Source organism: Myotis davidii, unplaced genomic scaffold (genome assembly GCF_000327345.1).
Source record: "Myotis davidii unplaced genomic scaffold, ASM32734v1 scaffold44, whole genome shotgun sequence".
NCBI lineage: Eukaryota > Metazoa > Chordata > Mammalia > Chiroptera > Vespertilionidae > Myotis > Myotis davidii.
In genome coordinates, this window is record NW_006299705.1 from 6,587,037 (window position 1) to 6,610,425 (window position 23,389).

Here is a 23,389-nt window from a genome sequence, read left to right on the forward strand (position 1 = left end):
CACCGACCTGTAAGAGTATTTTCTATGTGCTCTTCATTGTGAAAGGAAAACAAGTTTCTTTATTAGTCCCCATCCCACCACCTTAATTTGTGCTCTTTGGCTTAAACATGGCGTGAGAAGTAAGAGTCCCCATGACTCAGGCAGAAGTTGTCAAACTTTCAGCCCCAGGAAAAAGAGTGTTGTGCTCAGATTGGGTAAGCAAATGGATTTCATTCAAAGGAAGACAGAGGAGCCAATTCTGCAAATAAATTTCCAGGTCCTTTGCAGTGAGACTCCTCCCCGGGCCTCATCTCTGCTGGATGTAAAGGTCAAAGGAAACCTCTCACATCTACCTTCAAGTCTTAGCGCCTTAGCTAACTATCTCAGGAGAATAAAGATTCTCTAATAGGAAACTAATCTTATAAACCTGTGTTTGCATTCCAGAATTGTGCAGACTATGTTTTCCAGTTGAAAACAGTTCTACATAAAAACATCCTCAGAAACCAGTTCTTTTACATCTCTGACTGGTTTGTCTTATAATTAACAGTTAGGAAAAATATTCCACATACTCTTTTAACATACTCATTAAAAAAAAATTAGTGGCCAAGTAATTAAGGAATGTCTTGATTTTTATCTTTTAAACGGTAAAATCTAAATCCAATATATGAAATAAGAACGCATTTATTCGAGTTTGAAAGTTGTAATATATATTAATAAATCACTATTTGCACACACATGTACTCTCTCTGCTCAAGGCAAAAATTACGTAGTATTTTGGTTAAGTTTCTAGTTTCCCAATTCTACAAATCTTTTGTGTATAGGTGTTTTTATTAACCTTTTATGTATTTATTAAATACCTTTTTATTGATTCCAGAGGGAGAGGAAGAGAGAAACATCAATGAGAAATAATCGTTGATTGGCTGCCTCCTGCACATCCCCCACTGGGAATCGAGCCCGCAGCCCTGGCATGATTTGTATATTTAATTGATAGCTAGGAATGAATTCTTAATCTAAATTATAGACCTTCCTCCTCCTATATTCTTTAATTTTTTCAATATATTTAAACTAAAATAATAAAAAATCCTGTCAGTTTGCCCATTTCTCCAATCCCACTTCCGCCTCTTGTAACTACCAATCTGTTCTCTGTATCTATGAGCTTGTTTTTTGTGGATTTTAAAAAATATTCTGCATATAAGAGGGAACAGACAGTATTTTTCTTTCTTTGTATGACTTATTTCACTTATTGTTTATCCAGGGAGTAGTGTGCAGAACCTACATCAGAATCTTCACGTGGGTGATGGTGAGCTGAGGCAACCATGTGGACGAATCATCAGAAAGATGAATGTACTTGAGAAGCATAGTTTTGGACAAATTATCTGCATACTTGCTTCAGATTTCCACATTACATGTACTCCTATTTGGAATAAAATACCAAGCTTTTATCCACTGATACCTATTTGCTAGTAATATGTTTTTTGGTTTCAAAGTTTAGTTATCTGACCACACGGAGCCAACTACTCAGCATAGCCTTTTCTTAAATGTAGAGAAATTCGCTTATATTACAGATTCCTGATGTCTACATAAGCCATAATGTCTATTTCAATTATATGCCCAGATGTCCACATTAGTTATATTTTGATTTATCATTCAGAAAATAAATACAGGGTGGTACAAAAGTAGGTTTACAATTATTCATATGGAAAATAATACAATAAATAAAAATAATAATACAAGAATAAACTGTGTTTCATATAAACCTACTTTTGCCCCACCCCATATTTATGCTAGCTTCATATGAACAATTTCCTTTACTTTTTAAATATGCAATAAAGCAGAGGCTAAAAACTAAATGAAAAGAAGGGTAGAAACTAAATGAAAAGTTGTATTTTAAAATTAAATGTGAAAACATATGCCAAATTAAGGGACATTTATGTACATATTTATGGCAACTTTTCCCATTACATGAATAGCTCAAATACTTGTGCAAAACATGAAGTGGTAGTTCCATCTGAGAATAAATGCGGTAATGGACATGTAGTACACCTGCACATGCACACAGAAGCAAAATTCACAAAATGTGTCAGGTAGCTGGTGGCCATGGTGGAATTAAGATTACTGAGAGTCACCCCAGATTCCAATTTATATTTATACATACATTGTACATTTATAAAAACCTTACAAATAATCCTATTTTTCCAGGAAGACAATATAGGTAACAATTTAACACATATAGTAAGAAAACATCTTAAATTCAAAAAATCACAATGAGGCAAATTAAACAATTCAATAAGCTGATGGCTATTATGAATAAAGAATTCACAATAAAGACTTTTCCATTTTTCATGTTTGACACAATAGCATGTTACTTATTTATTCCAACATGTAGTTTCTGTTAAGTTTTAAGTTGTCTAAATGTAAGGAAAGTAAACCATTCTGAAATATGATCTGATATAAAGCCATGTACACATTTTAATCAGTAGTTTATACTAAGAAAATTCCTAGAGTGTTGTTAAATTTAAAGTTTGTAAACCGGACAGAGTATTTGAATTATTGTTTCTCAATAAGTACAGGGTTAATTATATTTTATTGAGCAATTTCACCATGACATGATAGAAATTTAGCTGACCATGTATTGTATTCTGAGAACACTGTGAGGAATCCAAATTCCACTTTTTTGGCAAGGTAGTGAGGTCATTTGGTGCAAAAGAGAAAGTGGGATAAAGTTTTAATGTGACTTGGAAATAAACACTTTATATCACTTTTTAAGAAATGTTAACACTCACCTTTGTCATGTTAATTGCAGTTTATTTTAAAAATGAAATGCTATATATTCCTGGGAACAGATCATAATATTTCAATGACTGGGATAATCAAAATTAGTCCAATTTATCCTGAGGATAGTACATCCACAGAGAGGGAAGACATAAACTAATTCTATACATGAAAACACTTAGTCCCACTTTAGAATTTACAATACCCATAGAGAGTGCTGTATTTAATTTGTAAGGATATAGACAGCAAAAATATTCACATTAGGCTACATACAGAAAGTATGCTTTTCTATTCAGGAAGACCAATTATACTAAGTTAACAGGGAAAATTTAACAGAGGAAATTCTGTTTAGGAGACTTATTCAACTGAGAATTTTTTCTTTTAGAATATAGTTTAGAAGAGTAATTAGAGAGGTCTCAGGTGTTTTTCATCTGTAGGTCATCTCTTTCTATCTGAATTACAGTTCCATGGGTAATGGTGAAATAAATTAAGAATGTCAATTCTACTTATTGTAAACAAATGTCAACATCAAAAAACTATACTTAATTACTGCACAATTCCTGGCAGTGAAGTGACTAATGATGAAATGATCATTTATGATCTTACCTTTAGATGCAGTGCCTTCATAAGGGGGCCTACTGTGGATGAGCTAACATGGGTAGGTTAAAGCTGGGCACAGGAGATCCATCTGCTTACGTCTGTACTACTCTTTTCATCCTAAATCACTTCCATCACTTACTTTACCAATGAAATAAAAAGCAATCAAAGGAAAGAATTATGCTGAATAGTTACCAGTTGTGCTATAATAATGTAAATCATAATGGGAGTGTTTTGTGAGCCAACTTCACACTACCACCCCCAACAAACTTGTGCACGCGCGTGCGCGCGCACACACACACACAACACACACGCACATTGAGTATGCAAAATGGAATGGTAATTCTAGTGGTTCACCATTCTTTCTTTTATGTTTCCAGCATTTCTCAAGGTATGGTACACAGGCCCAGGGAGCCCCTTACACATGCTTACAATTGGGTACTACTCTTTTAAGCAAACACAGACTCCTGTTTCTCACAGCAAATAAGAAACTTATTCCACCTTGAGGGGTTAAACAAAAAGGGACTAATCCACTTTTTGGAAATATTTTGGGCAACTTTTCCCCCTCCATATTGAACTTCTCCCTCACTATACACTCCTGCACCACTTGTATCAGTTAGTATTTTCGAGAAGTATAGTGCCTAACACATCAAAATGGAGGGAAAACCAGTGTCAAAATACTATAATGCTTACCAAAGTGAAGTAGCTATGCTTTGTGGCTCTTTTTCTAATTAACCGCGATAATCAAGAAATGGAAATAGCAATGATTTCCCTTGGGAAAACTATATACCATATGAAAAAGAAAATTGCAAGGGCTCAGAAGGTAAAAATCTTCAGTCTGCATCTTATTTCTACTGGAAGGTGCAGGGACTGGGAGGGAGGGATGGAGAAAGCCACGCAAGAAACAATCAGGTCAAGTATGACGGACTGGCACACTCTCTGCCAAGGGAGTTCTGGATGCTGCTGTGTGTTCCCAGAATGATCATGTGAAGAAATGGTGTGGACAGATGTAGGCTTCCGGTGTCCCAAACGGAACTCATTTATTTCATTGGCTGTCTTTTAAACTACGGGAAGAGTGGTAACTGAATGACCTATGAAATGCAATGGAGTTCAGACATCTTAGAGAACCATAAAAAATAGAAATGGAAGTTTTCTCTATTTTATTCCTAGAAGAAAAGGGGTGTTTTGGGTACTTTCCATGGCTCGGAGAGCAATATTAATATATTAATCTTTGGCAGGAGAGAAAACTTAACCTCAGATTCCTAGCGGTGTAATTCTTATTCATCAGTGACTGAGTCCAAACTGGAACATTGAAAAGGAGCACAAAGATTCACCCACTGAACATGTGTGTATTACCAGATCAAGGGCCCTCCATAGCCTTTGTTCCCATGGGCAACTTGACTATAAGAAAGACGGCTGGCTAAGATTATACATACCTTAGAGAGCATCTGACATGTATTTTCAACCGTGTGAGTTAGGCAGAATGCAAAGCAGAGTAATAAGAATTAATGTTTTCATCTATTACTTATTTTCACATTTCATATGTGCATTTTCTATGTTCAATGTAGGCAAGAATTGCTGACATTATTACTTGGAGGTGAAATATGTAGAAATAACTCGGGAACAGGTATTATACATCAAAAACAAACAAACACATGGATGGAGATGGAAAACACAAGAGAAAACATTGTCCTCTTATAGGAGAAAAGGAGGTTTAAATGATTCAAAACAAAAATTAATATACAGATATAGTATCCTCTATTTGGTACATGAGAAAAGTATTTGATATTAAAATTAAGTATCCTTATTTTCTGGTTCTCTTGAATATAATTTTTTCCTTAAAAATAAAATTTCAACTATTCTGGGAATTTTAAAAATTTGAAATAGCTATTTTTAATCTGGGTTCCAAGAGAGAAAAGTAAGTAAATACTTACGATGATTGCAATACCTTGAAAAAAACATCAAATTTTACTCCTTTTTTTAACCAAATAGGCTAGAAATAATGGAACCCATATTGCTAGTTATATTCTAATACTACTCCCCCAAATAAGGGCCAATTAAAATAAGGTCCATGATTCTTTGTGATAATAAGAAACAATACCTTCTTAGAAGGCAAATAAAAGAAATTCAAGATCAGTAACAATGAAAAAAACTCAACCAAACATTTGAAAATTCTAGATTAAGCTTAACCATAGGACTGCCGGTGTTCACACAGTTATCACAAACAGTGGAAGTTAAAATTATTCTGGTAAATTTATGCGCCAGTACAGAGTGTCATCTTCAAGCTGCCTTGGCTTGAGTCAAACAGATCTTTTAGTTTGAATTCTTCATGAAAGTCCTTGAAAACCTGAAGCTGTTCTCCAGTGCGCAGTCCTGGATTCCTGCAAAGGATGTAATGGCGACTCCTTTGATTAGAACTTAAATCTGAACATACATTTAACTCGGCCTCTCTTTTTCCCTTCAACAAATCTGCCCAGCATCCCTGTGTCATGCACAGGCAAACGCCTTATTTTCATAAGGAATAGATCACTACAAATTTTAGAGAAATAATAACCTGGGTCAGGAATCAGCAAATACATGTTAGAGACCATAAGCCTAAAGAAAGGAGTCCTCTTACTGGAAATTAAACAATGCTTTTCAAAATCTTTGGAGTTTGAAAACATAGTGGATATTTATCAATGGTTATTTACATCACAATTTTAGCAGAAAAGATTACCAACTTATCTTTCTGAGTCTACAATTAAAGTTGTCACACTTTTCTATTACGATTTTGGTGTTTGTACCTAGGATTGCACACAAAAAATATCCTAAAAGATCTGGAAAGTGCCATGGGGCAAGGGGCTTTCATAAGAAAAGTGGTTAATTTTTTTTTTTCTAGCAATTACTCTTTTTTTTTTTTTTTCTGAACAGTGACACAATGTAGATGTAGCCTGCTGACGTCAATGGCCGAATGAAATGCAGTTCCGAAATGATTTCAGTATCGGGCTGTACCCTGGGCAGAGAGCAGGAGCTCGGCCGCCAGCGAGCAGTGCCCAGCAGGGCCCTGCAGATCAATGCTGCTGCTGGGAAGCTGGGCACCTGGGCAGGAAGGCAGCAGCCAGAGCCCTGGGTGTGGGAAAACTCTTTCCTCCTTGGGCTGAAAGTCTCAGTCATTTGAGTGCATCTTCTCGGCAATGTCTATGTGGAAATGTTTACAAAAGGTCAGAATAAAAATCAGATACCATTTCACATTAGTATGTCATTAAAAATTTAGCTCTAGTATTCCTGGTGACAAGTGACAGATTCAAGCAAATGGCTTTTCTGATCTCTCTGGTTTTTATCATGGCATAAAGAAAATATGTTGCTAAAAACATGACAAGCCCCATCACTTTATTGCTATGTTCTAAGCAATTGGTACTAATTAAGGATTTTCTGTATCTAAGACAAGTCAAGAATTTCATCTAAAGGAGTTATTGCAGAAATAAACTGTTAGGTCCCAGTTAAGCTTTTGTTGATGTATTTTTTTTTAAACAAAAGGTACAAAAATATTTTCACTAAAGGTAACTGAGAAATTGCTTGATTTGACATAAAGATGAAGACAGTTTCTTCTTCTTCTTCTTCTTCTTCTTCTTCTTTTTTTTTTTAAAGAGTACACTTTGTGATTCACAGGGTAACTTGCATCAGACGCGATTTAATGAAAGCTCTCAAATAAGCGATTTTATTCCTATCCATGATTGCAGACATTTACAAAACCATAACATCTGAGTTCACCTTAAAAAATAACTTATATAAAGCAGTGATATACACAGCACAAAATAGTTCAGGGAGGGGCAGGAGCAACTTTTAATAATTAAAATGTAAACGTGAAAAAAAAAGGATGGAATAAAAGTCCCTACTCATTTCTACTTAAGATGTCATGTGATAGTATTTTACAATGTCCTGTGGGCCAATGTATGCATGTGTATATGTCCATATAACATACACATATACAATACATCCTCTTTCCCACACATATACATACACAGATAATTATTTGCAGTTCATTTTAGGGCAATTCTAATATGCCGCTCCGTACAGTTGTTTGAATCACGTTTGGACCCGCTTTCTTCACAAAATAGGGGAGAGAGCAGGAAATAAAAAGGTTGGTTTGGTGTGACTGAGATTCCTTTGTTTAACTGTACACTGTGATGAATAATTTTCTTCCCTAGTAGTTCTGTGAAGGGCTGACTCACTGTGGTTTTCATGAGGAGACTTGGTAATGGATCACACACTCATTGTCATGCTAGGGGAATACTAGAAAGAAAGAAGAATCCATATTTTAACAACAATTCTTTTACAGACCACTAATGTTCTTCGTGGTAAACAATAGTAACTATGAATTTTAATGTCTTATAATCTTTTATGCTCAAGCTTTTAACCTCATACAACATAAAAATAAGAAACTATAAAAAGAATAAATGCATACAGAGTTGACTTAGTCCTGAAAGTTTTAACATTTCCTCTGGAAAGTAACCATTCACATTCTCTCCCTGGACTCAGGTGGATGATAATTACCCAGTTCCTCGGCCCTTTCCTTCCAGCAGATTCTTGGGCATTTGTTATAATTTGGGTAAATCCAGTCCAAGGCTGAATCATAATGAAATAGGATGGAGGGACAGTCTTGCTATTTACTAGCCATGTAAACTTGGGAGGTTACCTAAGCTTTCTGAGCTTCAGTTTCCTCACCTATGCAATGGGTTTAATGATACCATCCACTTTAAGGGGGTTTTGGGAGGATTAAATATATAATCCTGAGAACCATGTATTGATTGAATACACAGCAAAGACTCAGTAAATATTTGATTAACAGTGTAAGGGAAACAAAACAAAAACAACTCCCAGCTGGCCCTAAGAAGTTATCATTAAAGCATTTAGAATATTTAAGAGTCTAGCTCAGTGGTTCTCAACCTTCGCGTAATGTAAATATCTGATATGCAGGATGTATTTTCATTGTTATGAATTGAACATAATTAAAGCATAGTGATTAATCATAAAAACAATATGTAATTATATATGTGTTTTCCGATGGTCTTAGGCGACCCTGTGAAAGGGTTGTTCAACCCCCAAAGGGGTCACGATCCACAAGTTGAGAACCGCTCGCTGGTCTAGCTACTAGTATACTTAGCATATAAACCTCTTCCCTAATCTCATCTCAACCCAGTCTTTTCTGGGTGGGTGGAGGGCATTGTTGTTACATGTTTCTTGTCAGTTCGATTTGGGTGAGGCTTTCAGAAATTTGGAAGTGGTCTCCAAAATGATTGAGAGAGGAATCGAGAGGAATTATTTGGATGATTATGCCAATCTACCCTCCTGTTCTTGAGGGACAGACTGTGATAGGAGAGTTGTAAGAGCAGCACCTTCCAACAGAACTTTCTTTAATGATGGACATGTTTTCAGACTATGCTGCCCAACATGGAAGCCACTAGCTACATGTGGCTACTGAGCACATGATACGTTGGTGATGCCACTGAGGAACTAACACTTTAATGTTATTTAATTTACTTAAGCTTAAATATCCACATGCAGCCAGTGGCCCACATCTTGGACAGCACACTTCTACAGCCTCTGACGTGAGGGCAGGGCCTCCACTCCCAAGAGCATTTCTAGATTAAAATATACACATGCGCCCTGCAATACTACACACGCTTTATTAGAACCCTGTGAGGACCAGGGCAGAGGGAAGTTCCTTTTAACACGTTAATAATGATTGTGTCTGTGGACAGAGGCAGGTAGAGTCCAGGGGGTTGGTCCCAGGTCCCAGGGACTTAACCTGGACCAGTGATGACCCTGGGAAAGGGAGCATACATGTTACAAAAGGGAGCAGATGGGAAAGAATGACATGGATTCCACATGAGCTGAGGTACTGCAGGAACCAGAAACAAGGTAAAAGGTGTGCACTCAGATAAGGATGGACTTATTAATATAGAAAAAATGAGATTCCCAAGAAGAGCAGAGGTGACAATGGCTCAGTTGGCTGGACAGAAAGTCATTAGGCGTAAATCCAGGGCTCAAGTAAAAAACACTCATTGATCCTAGATAAAGGTGGATGACCAGGCCTGAAAATAGGTCACTAGACTACAGGGGAAGACTGTGTTGATCTTTTAAACACAGGTCAAACCAAGAAAAATCTACTTGTTAATCACTTAACAGCCTCAAATTCCTTTTCAGTATAAGAAAACTAAATTATGTGTTACTGACTGTATGTTGCATTACAGTGAATAGGGTGATTAAAAAAAGGAGACTGCCAGAGAAGAGAAAGGGGATTCAGTTTGATAGAAAACTTCTCCCCTTTACCCTTGATAATGGCAGCAAAGCAAAGCAAACAAAACCCAAAACCAACAGCGATCACGAACAAAGACTGATGAAATGGAGCTCACCCCTGACCCGGTGCTGGAAGGGGGATATGCCCCCATTTCATCAGAAGGTGCCATGCAAATCTCCCATCATAAACAATGGCAGCAAGCTTCAACGAACTATGCACAGCTTTTGATGAAACAGAATTATATTTTGGTATTTGACTTTCAGGTGTAAGAATAAACAATAGGAAAATAAATGGATAGCAAGGTTTTATTAAAAGTAGAAAAACTTAGAGAATATGACAAAAAAATGGGCACAGAAAAATGTAATCTATGCTTTCTATAGCTACTGTTCTTTACAGTAAGACTTGGTGATCCCAACAGTGCCGTCCAATCGGACTTTCTGCGATAGTGGATGTTTTCTGCGCTGTCCTATATAGCAGCCATTAGCCACACACGGCAACTGACTCTTATAATGTAGCTAGTGCAGGTTAGGAAGTGAAATTTTAGTTGTATTTTGTTATAATTAATTTAAATTTAAATAACACAGCCAAATCATCAATCATTATTTCAAGACAAATATTTTATTGGGCACATTGTGCCAATAATCTAAAAACAGTAAAAGATACTAGAGCATTTCAGAAAAAAAACTTCAAAGAAAATGTCTGAAAAAAACAAACAAACTTGTGGAGAAGTTATAATGAACTCCAGAGGTCATTTCATTTAATGCACACCTTGGATCATCAGGATTTTAGAAATTCTTCAATCCTTTTTCATAGGATTATTCCAGCTGATTCACATGCCACATATGTCATGCCATGTTAGGGAATGCAGTTATAGATATATTATAGCCTTCTTTCTAATATGCACTGTCAAAAGTATAGGTGCAGGTAAATTCTCTGCATGTCAAGTATGTTTGTTAGTTGCTACCATCTTTTCAGTGACAATTGGTAAGATTTTTATCCTGTGATATTTCAAATGTTTTACAAAAAAATGAAAACTTGTTACAGATTCACTGGGAAGTTAGGAGAGCGAGGCTTGTCCGGGGAGGAAACTAAGTGAAAAAATAAGGCACACACACAAAAAGGGAAAGTAAAGGTCAGTCAGAAAGGAAGGAAGCAGCAGCTCCAAGCAACACAACTCAGAAAAATTAGCATGTGCTAATGTGTCTGGATAGTCTGCGTAGCTGTGAAATGATGCTCTGTTTGTATTTGGTGCAGGTTAATAGATTGCACGGATGTCTGAGTGCCTACATAGTGATGTGTTGTTTGCATGGCTCAGGCTACAACCTGCTCACCTGCTACTGCTTTATTGGAAATGCTTCAACTATGTAAAACTAAGGAACATCACAAAATTTCTAGAACAACCCGCAGAATGTGTATGGCAAAAGGTATTCTGCTACTGGTTACTGTTCTTCGGAGAAGTGGCTTAGAGTTTTCCAGAAGTAAAGGAAGAGTAGGTGTTAAATGGGGTATCAGATTTAGAGACATTAAATATTCATAGTGTTCTGTCCTAGACTACCCTGCAATGTTTTCCTTGTGTGGCCGTCTCAGTATGTGAAGACACACTGTCATGTGAGCGGCAGAATCCTGGGATATCGGATTGTCCTGTTTCAAAACTGTTCTGAGTCTAGTTCTCCTCCAGGAGATGATAAAATGGCTCTGATAAAGCTGCTGACAGCATTAGTGTTTGGTTTGGCAAAAAGAGAGTGAAACCTCAAGGTATAATTTTCAGCACATACCAGCTTGTTTTACCTTTTTATGTAAAATATATTTTGAAATGAACATGCCTTGGTATGTACTAGAGAATCTATGGCTTTCCCTTTATTATGCCCCTTTCATGCTCATGGAATGTGCATGCTATCCATTAAATCCCAAACAATGTTTGTAAGTTCCTGTTTAATCACGTCAAGAACACCTCAGATCTCACTATATTTCTATCTCTACATACGTAGATAATATTTTATTTTCTTAATGAGAGATAAGTAGACTGCAGCTACTCTGAGCTAAACTAAAGTGAGATAAATTTAGTGTGTATATGACTATGTAAAAAACATTGGCCATATGTGATTTCTTTGCAATAGCAGGAAATGACAAAAGCAGTAAGGGTGTAAGAGATGATCTTGCAGTTTGTTTCTGATTCCTATTTGATATCATGATTTTAATATCATGTTTGCTCAGTTGATTATAGTTTAATGCCATGGAGAAAATATTCTGCTAAGTTAATTCAAGAAATAAAGTAAGTGACTTTTTGGTTTGAGAAGCATGAAACATTTATTTTTTGAACTAAGCCCTTTTGTATTCTGTATTTTTAAAACTAAACATTTCACTGAATTTACACTAGGGGGCATCTTTGTTTCTTGAAATAAAGACCTTGTTTACGATCTAATGAACAGAGGCTGAAGAGTGAAATATTCCCGATTCACGTTTTTCTGTGTAAAGCATGTTGGCATAGCAAGGTTTCTGACTTCGGTGGGGAATCTTTGTTTCTATATGAATTAAATAAAGAAGCACATGTGAAGTGACCAGGATAGTGTGTGTACATGATAAGCACTCAATAGATGTTTGCTTCCTTCCCAGGCCTCTTTCTGTGGTTTAGCTTTAAGATAAAGACCAACAAATCTTCAAAAGGCAGACTGCTCAGCAATATGTGCTTTTCAGAGTTATGGGCATTAAAAAACCCCCACAAACTTTAAATGTTTATTCATTGGAAAATTTTCTTTTGAAAGTACGTTCTTTTTTTCTTTTGAAAGTACGTTTATTAAATCTGGGGACAGTGAAACAAGGAAGGTCTTAGGATAGAAGCAGCAACAAGGGAGAGCCCAGGTGCGGCCACTCTGGCTCTAGAGCTGTTACAGGACAGAAATGAGCCAAGGCGGGGCTGCTGTCAGCTCACTGGGAAGTCGCAGGAAAGGGGCCTTGCAGACATTATAACTTACTGGCAATACCTAGTCTACTTCCTGAGGCCTTACATTTGTCAGCAAGGAATCTCTTTTGTCTTCCTTCCTCTCTGCTCTCATTTCTTGATCTTTAAAAAAAAAGTCTAAACAAAAATGTGTGGTGATGTGATAGAGAAAGCCACAGAAAACGGTGACATCATTCATGAGGCAGAGCCCCCACCCAGTGAACAGGAGAATGGAGCCCCAGGGGGACCTGCTGCTAAGGCCGCACTACCTCCAGTGGGGGTGCCCTTTCTCAACCTCCATCCAATTATTTTGCCTTTGGAGACTTTTCTGGTGGGGACAGGAGAGAGGGAGGAGAGGAAAAGGTGGGGACTGTTTTCCCTAACTCTGCAGAGCATTTTACCTTCTTCCAGGCCTCAAGGGCAGGGGTCAGGGTGGGCGAGGCCCTGCTCCAGCTGCTCTCTTTTCTATGCACAAATTCACAAAAGGACCTGCTGTTCTACGAGAACATACTCCACTTGGGGTTAAAGGGTGAGGCTGGTGTGTATTCTGCACAAAGACACTTTTAAAGTCCTGTTATATCTGATTCTTTGATCACCACAGGGAGAATTCTGGTGCCAACTCTGAGGTGTCACCCCTTCCCTGTAAACAAGGCCGCAGTCAGGAAGGACAGATCTGGGAGAAAGGAGAGGGGACAGCTCCTCTGGAATTCATGTCATGTGGAAACTTTAAAAAAAGTTTTCTTACCCAATCTAAAATAAATCATTTCCTCCATGCTTTTAAAACACCTGGTTTATATCTATGATAGTACTTATTAATCTGACATATGGTTTAATTAGTTTTGTAAGTATGTTCTCTCCATCTGATTACATTTTTTGAGGTTAGGGATGTGTTATATTTATCTCAGAATACTTTGTCCTTAACCTGCTGCTTTGCATAAAGCAGGCTCAATAAATGTTGAATTGAACTGAAGCAATTATCATATACCTCACTAATTTATAGCATTTTATTGCTGGAAGAATTAGCATAAAAATAAATGCATCTAATTAGATCAAGTAAACATTAACCAATTAATTAAAATTAACTAATTTGTCCATAGTCTTGCAACAAACTAATGAAAGAACCAGGGTCTAAGAAATAATTTCCATAATCCTAAGCATTGTGACAAACTACATAGTTGCTCATGTATTTCCTATTTCCTCATCATGAATGGGCTACTCTGAATATTTTTAATATGAATTTTTATGTATGCCTTCTTTGTCCTTGTTAAGATACATATACAAAGAGTGGGGCAAAAGTAGGCTTACGGTTGTTTATATGGAAACTAATACAATAATTAGTAAATAATAATACTACTATAAAAATAAGCTCTTTTTGCATACTCACAACTGGAAACCTACTTTTCCCCACACCTGTGTTTATATATCCTGGAAATAAAACAGACAAACCAAAGATCAGCATAACTGCATTTCTAGTTTTAACAAAAGTAAATAAAAAATCAGGGCCAGTCTTATCCCATGCAGAGGCGCTAGGTCAACACCAAGAAGTAAGAGAGTCCATGGAACACCCAATCTTGGGTCCATTTGGAAAGCACTGTTCTGTGCAAAAGTGGGTAAGTAACTAGCCACTGCTTCAATTCTGATGGTGTCTCCTCTACTGAAGGCTGAACTAGGGCAACATGAGGGTAGCTTTTTCTTCGGATTCTGTTTGTAGTTGGTAGATCCTCCATAATCAGTTTTAAAGATGGCGATCATGTGTGGAGGCACTGGCCCTGGGACTGAAATTCGTCTGGGTCTGAAACCCTTTCTGCCGTGTTCCAGTCCAGTGGCGCTGAGCAGAGAGTGTGCAGCAGCAGCACCTACAAAGCATTTCCACATTCGGGTTTGCTCAGCCCCACTCCTGGAAATTCTGATTCACCAGGTCTAGGGAAGGTTCTGGCAAATTCTATTTTTAAAAATTCTATAGATGCTTTTAATGTGAAATATTAGTTTAAAAGTCATTGTATTATGTAATAACCCCTTGCAAAAGACAGCACATTGTCTTTTTGGTCTCACCAGTGCCTAGCACAGCCCATTGTAAATGCTCAGTAATTGTTTATTAAATGAACAAGTGAATTTTATTGCTTCTCTTTTTGTTCTTGTGTACCTCTATGGAGATATGAATGATACTGCCTTTGCTTAACACTATACTCACACTCAACAAAGAAGCTGGGTAGTCAGTTTAGGTTAAATGTAAAAAACAGGTTGAAAATGTAAAACCAGGGAGTGAGATCTGGTGGAAGTACAGGCATCTAGATAATTTTCAGAACCTTAAGGACAGACAGCATTAAGCACAGACCTGGGTTTGCAGTGACCCAAGACATTTTACAAAATTTAAATTTTGTAATTTACAAAAATTATCAAATATGCAACCTATTTCCAGTGTGCTCCTGATGGTGGATGTTCTGTATGAGAAAGTTAGCATTATAATTTTTGTAACTATGTATGTACATGGGAGTAAAAAAGAAAAAGTTTATTTTTATATTTTTTTCAAAGAAATTTCACTTAATTTTCTGACTTTTAAAAGATCAACCTATTGAACTCTAAACAGTTGTAATAATGGCTTTATGCATTACTTCTAATAGAAGAGCTTCAGAAATAAAATCTGGATATAATAATGTAGTCAAGGGAATACTTACACTCTCACTCTGAAAAGGATTTAAGAAATTTCCCCCCATTTCGCTATCATCCCTTGGAGTGCCCGGTTGATTACTCAGGCTCATATTATTGGGAGAGTTCTGTAAACAAGATTTAGAAAACAAGGCATTGTTGAAGATTTTAATTTCCCTCTTGCATTGTACTGTTTCAAAATTGGAATCTATAGCAGCATCTCTACGGACAAAGCCGACTTGTGATTCTAATCTTAGAGCATGTTTTCTGGTTCATTCTTTGAACCTTGACAAGTACTAATGCTTTCCCAAATGAAAATTAAAAAACACACAGAACACCCGAAATAACCCACCACGACTCTTTTTCTTAGTCTCAGAATCAATATTTATTTAATTTCCCACCCTCAGCTTACAGAGTTCCTAGAACTCTGGAGAGTTAAAAACATTTCCAGCAGGGGCACGATGAAGAGCCAACCTACTGATCAGGCATGACGGAGTGACACCTTCTCTTGGTAATTTTATTAGTCAAACGTCAAAAGATCACCATTTTCATAAACATTTCCCTTTCATTTCACATACGGTTTGCACAGTAACAATATCTTAACCATTACTTTGATATGAACCATAAGGAAAAAAAGAAGATAGTTAACAACTATAGTTAAGAACAAGAGAAATCCCGCAGGACCTGAGAATTCAATATGGACTTTTAGAAGAAAAGAAGGCTCCGAGATGAACCTGCTTTAGAACCTTTTTTAATCATTAGTTTGAGTAGATTTACTTTGAAACTTCCCTTTAAGATAAAATGGTTGATATTAGCAATCTAATCAAACACCAAGCAGTACATCACTTCATGTTCTATTTAAATTTTCTAGTCTAGTTATTACCGTACAATGTTAGCCCTGTGAGGGTGTCTGATACTCCACATCTATAGGAAATACGAATTGAATGGCACTGGCGTATAAAGCACGTTCACACAGTACTGCGACTGTGACTGAGGGACTCTTTCAAGGTCCAATTTATAGACTTGTAAAAAGAAACTTCAAGGTTAAAATTTTTTATTTGTTATTTCAAGTGAGAGAAAGATTTTAATATTTTTTCCCTAAGCCATTGACATTGTACACTTGGTTTTCGGCTGTTTAAAAGAAAATTGCACTGACGGTGTGACTTAACTAAAGACAAGTTATGTCATAACACTTAAAATTGTATGAATGAGAATATGTGCTTTTTTAAAAATAAGGCTAAATGCACAGCAGACACAGGTACAGGAAGCGGCGGAGTTCGCTTGTATGTTGTCCTGCTGTGCACCCCACAGGGAGCAGCTGACAACTAGGCGCCTCCGAGTCCACGGAAGCTCCATTTGCCAATGAACCACACCAGCTGGAGAACCATGGTTAATAGCAGAAAGAGAACTTTTTTTTAAAAAAAGAATTATTCTTTAAAAATGTTAGTTTTCCAAGTATATTGAAAAGCAAATCTACATTAAAATGAACATGGATAACTTGATTTCCAAAAAAACATGTGAGTAAAATTTAATTAAGTGCAACTAACAAAGCTATACTTATTCATGATTAAAGTTACTAACTAATCAAATATGTTTGGAAAATGGGAATGATAATGCTGACTTATATCAAAAATAAAAGTAAATTTATACAAGTATTTTAAGATTCACCCCAAATCTAGGTCTTTTGGGTGAAGGCAGATTTCTGTCATTTCATATATATGAGAAACTGATAATCTTAGAATAAAAAATAATCTAACATCTACCTACGGGTATGTGAGGATGCACCTTGGAGCTGAAGACTTCTACAGATTCAAACAAATCTATGAAATATGCCCTCTCCACTCTAGTGGACCGTTCCCATTCCCAGTAGCTCCTGAGGTGCCGCAGAGGAGCAGCGTATCTGATTGAGTCGCGGTGAGTGTTCTCAGACTCTGCTGCACTTTTGCCATATCTCATTTCTTGACTTATAATTTTGAAAGTTTATCTAACTTAAAATCTGATTCCTGACTCAACGTGTTGATTTTAAAATATTTGAAATTTGAAAGTAATATTGCATTACTATTTAAATATTTAGAAATATTTAGAAGAAATATTTTTAAAACACTCCCAACGTTATTATTTTTGTTTTTTTGCGCATTATTTTCATATCATGGTGACTCAGCATTGCACACTTTAGTGTGGGGTTATATAAGAACACTGAGAGGAAGATACAAAACTGAACTAATACCAGATCTCTGAAACCTACTCCTTTCTAGTTCACTGGGCGTGTTTGAAAATCTTGAAATCTTAAAAAACAAACAAAACTGAAGTAATGTCTATAAAATGCTGCAAAAAACCAACAAAAGTTTCTAATGGGGGGGGTCTTAAGGAGATTGTGCTGTCCAGGATCACTGAGTGACATGAAGATAAAGTCACACTTAATACAGGCACCTGAGGAACAGCCAAGATGGTTCCAAACAACAGGCTGGAGCGAGTTGTGAGGGTGGGTGGCAATGAACTGGGTGTATATTTCAGTTAACTGTAGGTATGTTTGTGTGCAGTGCTCAGGGGATTTTATCATGAAGGCAAGAATATAATGCACAAAAAGGGCTTAGGTGGGTCAAAAAGGCACTCCAGTTGCTTAAGCATATAATTAGGGAGTACAGAGCACAAAGAATACAAGCAAAATTTACTTTTAGCAACATTAGGCATTTTGGTTGCATTTTCTACTTCAGTTAATGTGTACTTTATTCCTTACTTGTAGTCTAAGAATTTAGCTTGAAAAACTATAGTTAAAATTATATTAATCCCATTTTCAAAGGATTTTTACATTCTCATTCACCTTTTTTCAAACTGGAATGTTTCCCCTACTTAAGCTATGACATCATAGACAAAGGCTATTTTAAGTATACATGTGCCTGTGCGTGGGCTCGCACACACCCAATTTCTTCTGGCTAACACATTTCATTTAGCTCTCTCTTCTGTGATTTTTATCTTCCAATCATCTCTTAATTAGTTAGTTATTGTTCCTTCTCCCTCCTATCCCCAGAAATTGCTCCAAAACTTTCAAACTGCTATTTAAAAAGGGAACACTTGTAGAAATTTGGGCTCTGTCTATAATTGGAAGAAAACAATATTGACAGTATTCTAAGCCCTGTGGAAGTGAATTTTGATTTGATATCTCACAGGCAATAGTAAGGTTTATAAGTGTCATTTTGACTCTGCCATTTGCCCAAAAGAAAAAACTGCCAGTCCAGGTTCCCCTAGAGGGTTAAGTGAGCGAGAACTCAGGCTCGCAGCTCAGATGATGGCAAAGTTCTGTAGTTGTTGATGGGCAACCCTGCAAATGGTGTGGAATATTGAACTGGAACTAAGGTTCATGAGGTTCGAAAGGTTCAGGTTGGAAAGACTCCTTTGATAATTTATTAAGCATGACATGATCAGATTGTGCCTTCTGATTTTTTTCCAAACTAAAAAAATATAAATGCTAAGTATCTTAATGTGAACTGCAGAATTTATTTAGGTGAATTCCTTCTAAGAAGACAAGCATATGCTCCTCTCTAACCCCAACTCCTAAAACAACTTCCAGGCATAGTTTTGTTCCACTGATTGAATGAATGACTCCTCAGTTGCAAAAGGGATGACAAGCATTTCACTTTTCATTAAAAAAGGCTTCCAGCCCTAGTTGGTTTGGTTCAGTGGATAGAGTGTCTGCCTGCGGACTGAAGGGTCCCAGGTTTGATTCTGGTCAAGGCCACATGCCCAGATTGCCAGCTCGATCTCCAGTAGGGGGCATGCAAGAGGCAGCCAATCAATGATTCTCTCATCATTGATGTTTTTTTCTCTCTCTCTCTCCCTCTATCCTTCCTCTCTGAAATCAATAAAAAATTATTTTTTTAAAAAGGCTTCTAAATTAAAAGTGAATTCTGCATTTTGAGAAAGGTGCATGTAAGTTTTACTAGGTAATCCACAACTGAGCAAGAGTCATGTTAAAACTCTTCGTTTGGAGCCCTGAGCTCATTTTGCCAGTAGAACAGTGCTGTCAAAAGGGAGTTTATAGTGTGGGTTCCTAGCCTTGCCCACAAAAGGTAGCATAATGAAGAGGAAAATATTTAGTATCTGTACAGTGTTTCATAGCCCTTAGCATATGATTCTCAACAATTTTATGAACTAGGTAAGAAATGACCTATAAGCTCTATCTCTTATTTTAGAGCTAAGAAAACAAAGCCCAAGAGAAATCAAGGAACATGTTGCCACCAAAACTTGTAAGTAGTAGAACCAGGCTTTCTGATTCTCAATTCAGTAATCTTCACCTTACATATAAAATGCATAAAAAAGAGTATATTTACAATTAAAAAATAGAAAAAGAATTAAAATGGTACTAAAAAACAACACTTAAAAATGGAATAAGAAATTTTAAAAAATATGTAATATTGATGCTTGATAAAATCCAGGTTTAACTGGGGAACTGGGGAGATGTAGCTGGAGATCTAAGAGGGATTTCGAACCAAACTGCTAAGCAGTAGTGGCCAAGATTATCTTCTGATTCACAAGCAAGGATGTCTAGGAAAAGAATAGGATGGGAGGGATCAAACCCAGGAAAAAGGCAGAAAAGAGTTTTGTGAGGCAGCTGGACAGTGTTGGAAAGGAAGAAGATGGGAAATTGAGTCGGTGACAATGTGCATAGCTTGGAGTAAAAGACAAATAACTAGGCAGTGAATGGAAAGAGGTAAAGAGAAAACTAAGCGGGGTGGGGGAGGGGGGTTAATACACATGATGCTGCTGACTAGAGAAAAGGCAACTGGAGACGTGACAGACTCTGATGGCACCATCGCCCTGACAGCTTGGGGGCGGTGCGGTGCAGAAAGGAGCTGCTTAGGAGCTCATCTGAAGGGGATGCAACTGGTCATTCCTAGCACATTACTCAGTGGCTTATAGATTACTTGGAAATGATGATTATGTTAATTGAAATGTACTTGAATTCTGATGTGAAAAAGCTTTTCCTTATTGTTTTTGTTTGGTTTCCGTAGTTAGATTGAGCTTCTTAAAGGCAGAGACCTTGTCTTGTTTATCTTTGGATTTTGAGAGCCTGGATAAGCCTTGGCAGCGCTGATGTTTACTGAATGAAGGAACTGCTGCCTAAGTGTAAACCACTTGAGGGCAAAGATCATGTTTGTACTTAAAGAAGTCTATCGCATCTCCCCACAGTGCACAAGGCAGTACCCAGTACACAGAAGTACACAATGGGTGGCTCATTAATGCTTAAAGAATAAGCAATACCTCATTAGGCAAGAGAATGTTATCAGCAGCATTTTTTTCCAGGGAAAAACTTGTCTCTGGGAATAGGAATGGGAAAATAAGCATAGAAGGAACAGCAACAGACCTGATATGGAGCAGATTAGAAGATGGTATCTAAGTTGTCCTTATGGCACTATTTAAACATTTCAAAGTACTTAATAAATTACCAAGTACTCTCCAATATAGAATTGTTTACAACTACCTAATGTACAAAGTTATGGGTTGTAGTGGAAATTTTAGAAGATGGCCTTAAGTGATTCAGATGACCCCACATTTGTGTAATGAAGAGTCCTCTTTAGATACTAGGGCAGTGATGGTGAACCTTTTGAGCGCGGCACGTCAGCATTTTGAAAAACCCTAACTTAACTCTGGTGCCGTGTCACATATAGAAATTTTTTGATATCTGCAACCATGGTAAAACAAAGACATATTTTTGAGATTTATTTTATATATTTAAAGGCCATTTAACAATGAAAAATCAACCAAAAAAATGAGTTCGCATGTCACCTCTGACACACATGTCATAGGTTCGCCATCACTGTACTAGGGTATGCTACTGAAATCTAACATTAGAAATTTCACTTGTGACCACAAAGCACCATTCGGCTAATATCAGTTGTTAGGCCCCTCAGGGAGCTGATGTAATCACAGACATCTAACTGGTGAAGGAGCTTCCCAGAGAAAAGGCCCCAATGGAGTTCTACAGTGAGTCTGACTTTGAAAACAGGCTTTTTGAAGGCTTACCTAATACTATTTCTCACAGAAGTAAGCTAGTGCCGGTATAAATATTTACCTATTTTTAGAAAAGTAAAAGGCCTTTCTGATTGATCCTAGACACGGACATCCAAAGTGTATGCAGAACGTATAAGCCAGGTGTGTAGATGTAATGTCAGAATGCCAATTAAACTCTCACTCTTTTCCTTTTTAGCTTGAAGTATTAATTTAAAAGGTTTTGCAGCTCAATCTTATTTTATTTACCTTGGCATCGAGAATTTTACATTATTATACATGAAAATAAATTAGAAGTAGAATTAAAAATTTAAAGTCATCCTTTAATGAATTTCTGTATTGATATAAAGTAGACTTCTTGGAGTCATTCTAGTGGTGGTTAATAATTAGTTCTTATCAGCCATTCTAAATATATTTTTGATCCACAGAGAACTATTTTAAATTCATCGTGACCTAAAAAGTATTTAGGTACTCTTCTTCAAAAAATATAAGGCATCTTAGCAAAGGCTTAATTTTAGATACTCAAACTCTTGAAGAAAAATGCAGACACATGCTCTTTGAAGGCTTACTTTCCTACTTGTATTACTATAATTTTCCTCTAATTATTTTCATACTCTATTTTAGGGAACTAGAATAATGATTGAGGACATCAGCATTTCCTAAAGAAGGTTTGAAAGACAAATGAGATGTATAAACGCAATGACCTTATAACTATAATAATCACTTTTTCAAATTTACCTCTTCTCATGTTTCTATAGACTTCTTTACATTTTAAAAAAATTACCTACAGTATGTCAGTCTGCTTTACAAATATAAAATATCATAACATGATTAAATTGGCTATTACTTGGGTACCCATTAATCAGGGATAGTGCATACTGTAAATGAACCCTAGCATGTTTAGGAACATTCGTGAAAGATTAATTTTTACGCTTTCCCACAGATTATACATTAATATTTTAAACTTGCAGTTAATTATATCTCACCTTCTACTTTCAAACTCTTGTTTAAGAACAAAATTCATAAGGTGACTCTAATAATCTTAATGAGAATTCTGTGTGAAATAAAATACAGACAAAAAACAATACAGAATACATATCACCCACCTTGGAAATACTGTCCATATCTCCTGAGCCTGAAACAAAGTACAAAAAAAAAAAAAAGCCTTTATAAGGTACTTATTTCATTTATAAATTAAGTACTCCTTTAATACACAAACTTTTGTTGTATTTTCCAGTACATCTCCTGAATTTTTAATCTTAAAAAATTCCTTTATTTACACTGAATGGTAAGTAAGTATCATTTGATGGTAAATACAGGGAAGAGTTGCACCTCTAGTTCCTAATCATTTAGGAGTTTTTCTGTTTTTAATGGCAGAATAAAGGAAACTATTGTTATCATAAATTCCTGTTAGTAAAATAATGGCGAGATTTATATATACTACTAAATTCAAATTTTTATTATGTATGTATATGTGTGTATGCATTTAACTAGAAAGCAAGAGAGAAATCTCTAAATATATTTTGTGACATTATGCTTCTAAATCTGATAAAATATAAAATGGACATTTTCAATAATACCCAATAAGATTCTGAACCACATTTTAGCACAATAACCAAAAGCAAAGTATTTTTAATAATATCACATATTTGACAGCAATCAATATTCATAGAAATCTATCAAAAGTAAAATGTCTTCAAAATATAGTATTTTATTTTGATTCTTGGGAGAAATGAATACACAGTACTAATTTCTTATTTAAGTAATGGAATCATACATTATACTTATTGGCATAAAGAAACAACAACCAGATCTTTGCCCAGTATTAGTTTTATTTTAAACTAGAGGACTAATGCACGAAATTCGTACAGAGGGGTGGGGGGAACCTCAGCCTGACCTGTACCCTCTTGCAATCTGGGACCCCTCAGGGGATGTCTGACTGCCGGTTTAGGCCTTATCGGACCTAAACCGGCAGTCAGACATTCCTCTTGCAATTCAGTACCCCTCGCTCCTAACCATCTGTCTGCTCGCTCCTTACCGTTTGGCTTGCTGCTGCTTAGTGCTGCTGCGGAGGCGGGAGACGCGCCTGCCACTGCTGCTGTGCTCGCCAGCCCTGAGCCTGGCTTCTGGCTGAGCGGCGCTCAAGCTGTGGGAGCACACTGACCACCAGC

At 36.6% G+C, this 23,389-nt stretch overlaps 1 protein-coding gene across 12 annotated transcripts in view; it reads right to left on the reverse strand.

Moving 5' to 3' along the window:
• Positions 1–2,106: 2,106 nt before the first annotated feature.
• Positions 2,107–23,389, reverse strand: part of SSBP2 (single-stranded DNA binding protein 2) — a 240,897-nt gene continuing 219,614 nt past the window's right edge. For 10 of the 12 annotated variants that reach the window (XM_006775496.2, XM_006775491.2, XM_015571601.1 and 7 more), the window contains 3 exons: positions 22,325–22,353; positions 15,242–15,340; positions 2,107–7,620 (listed from right to left, as the gene is read on the reverse strand). In XM_006775496.2, the coding sequence (XP_006775559.1) occupies positions 7,591–7,620; positions 15,242–15,340; positions 22,325–22,353 (158 nt within the window). In that variant the 3' untranslated portion in view covers positions 2,107–7,590. The remainder of the gene's footprint in view (positions 7,621–15,241; positions 15,341–22,324; positions 22,354–23,389) is intronic. The other 2 variants (XM_006775497.2, XM_006775499.2) reach the window with 1 other exon arrangement.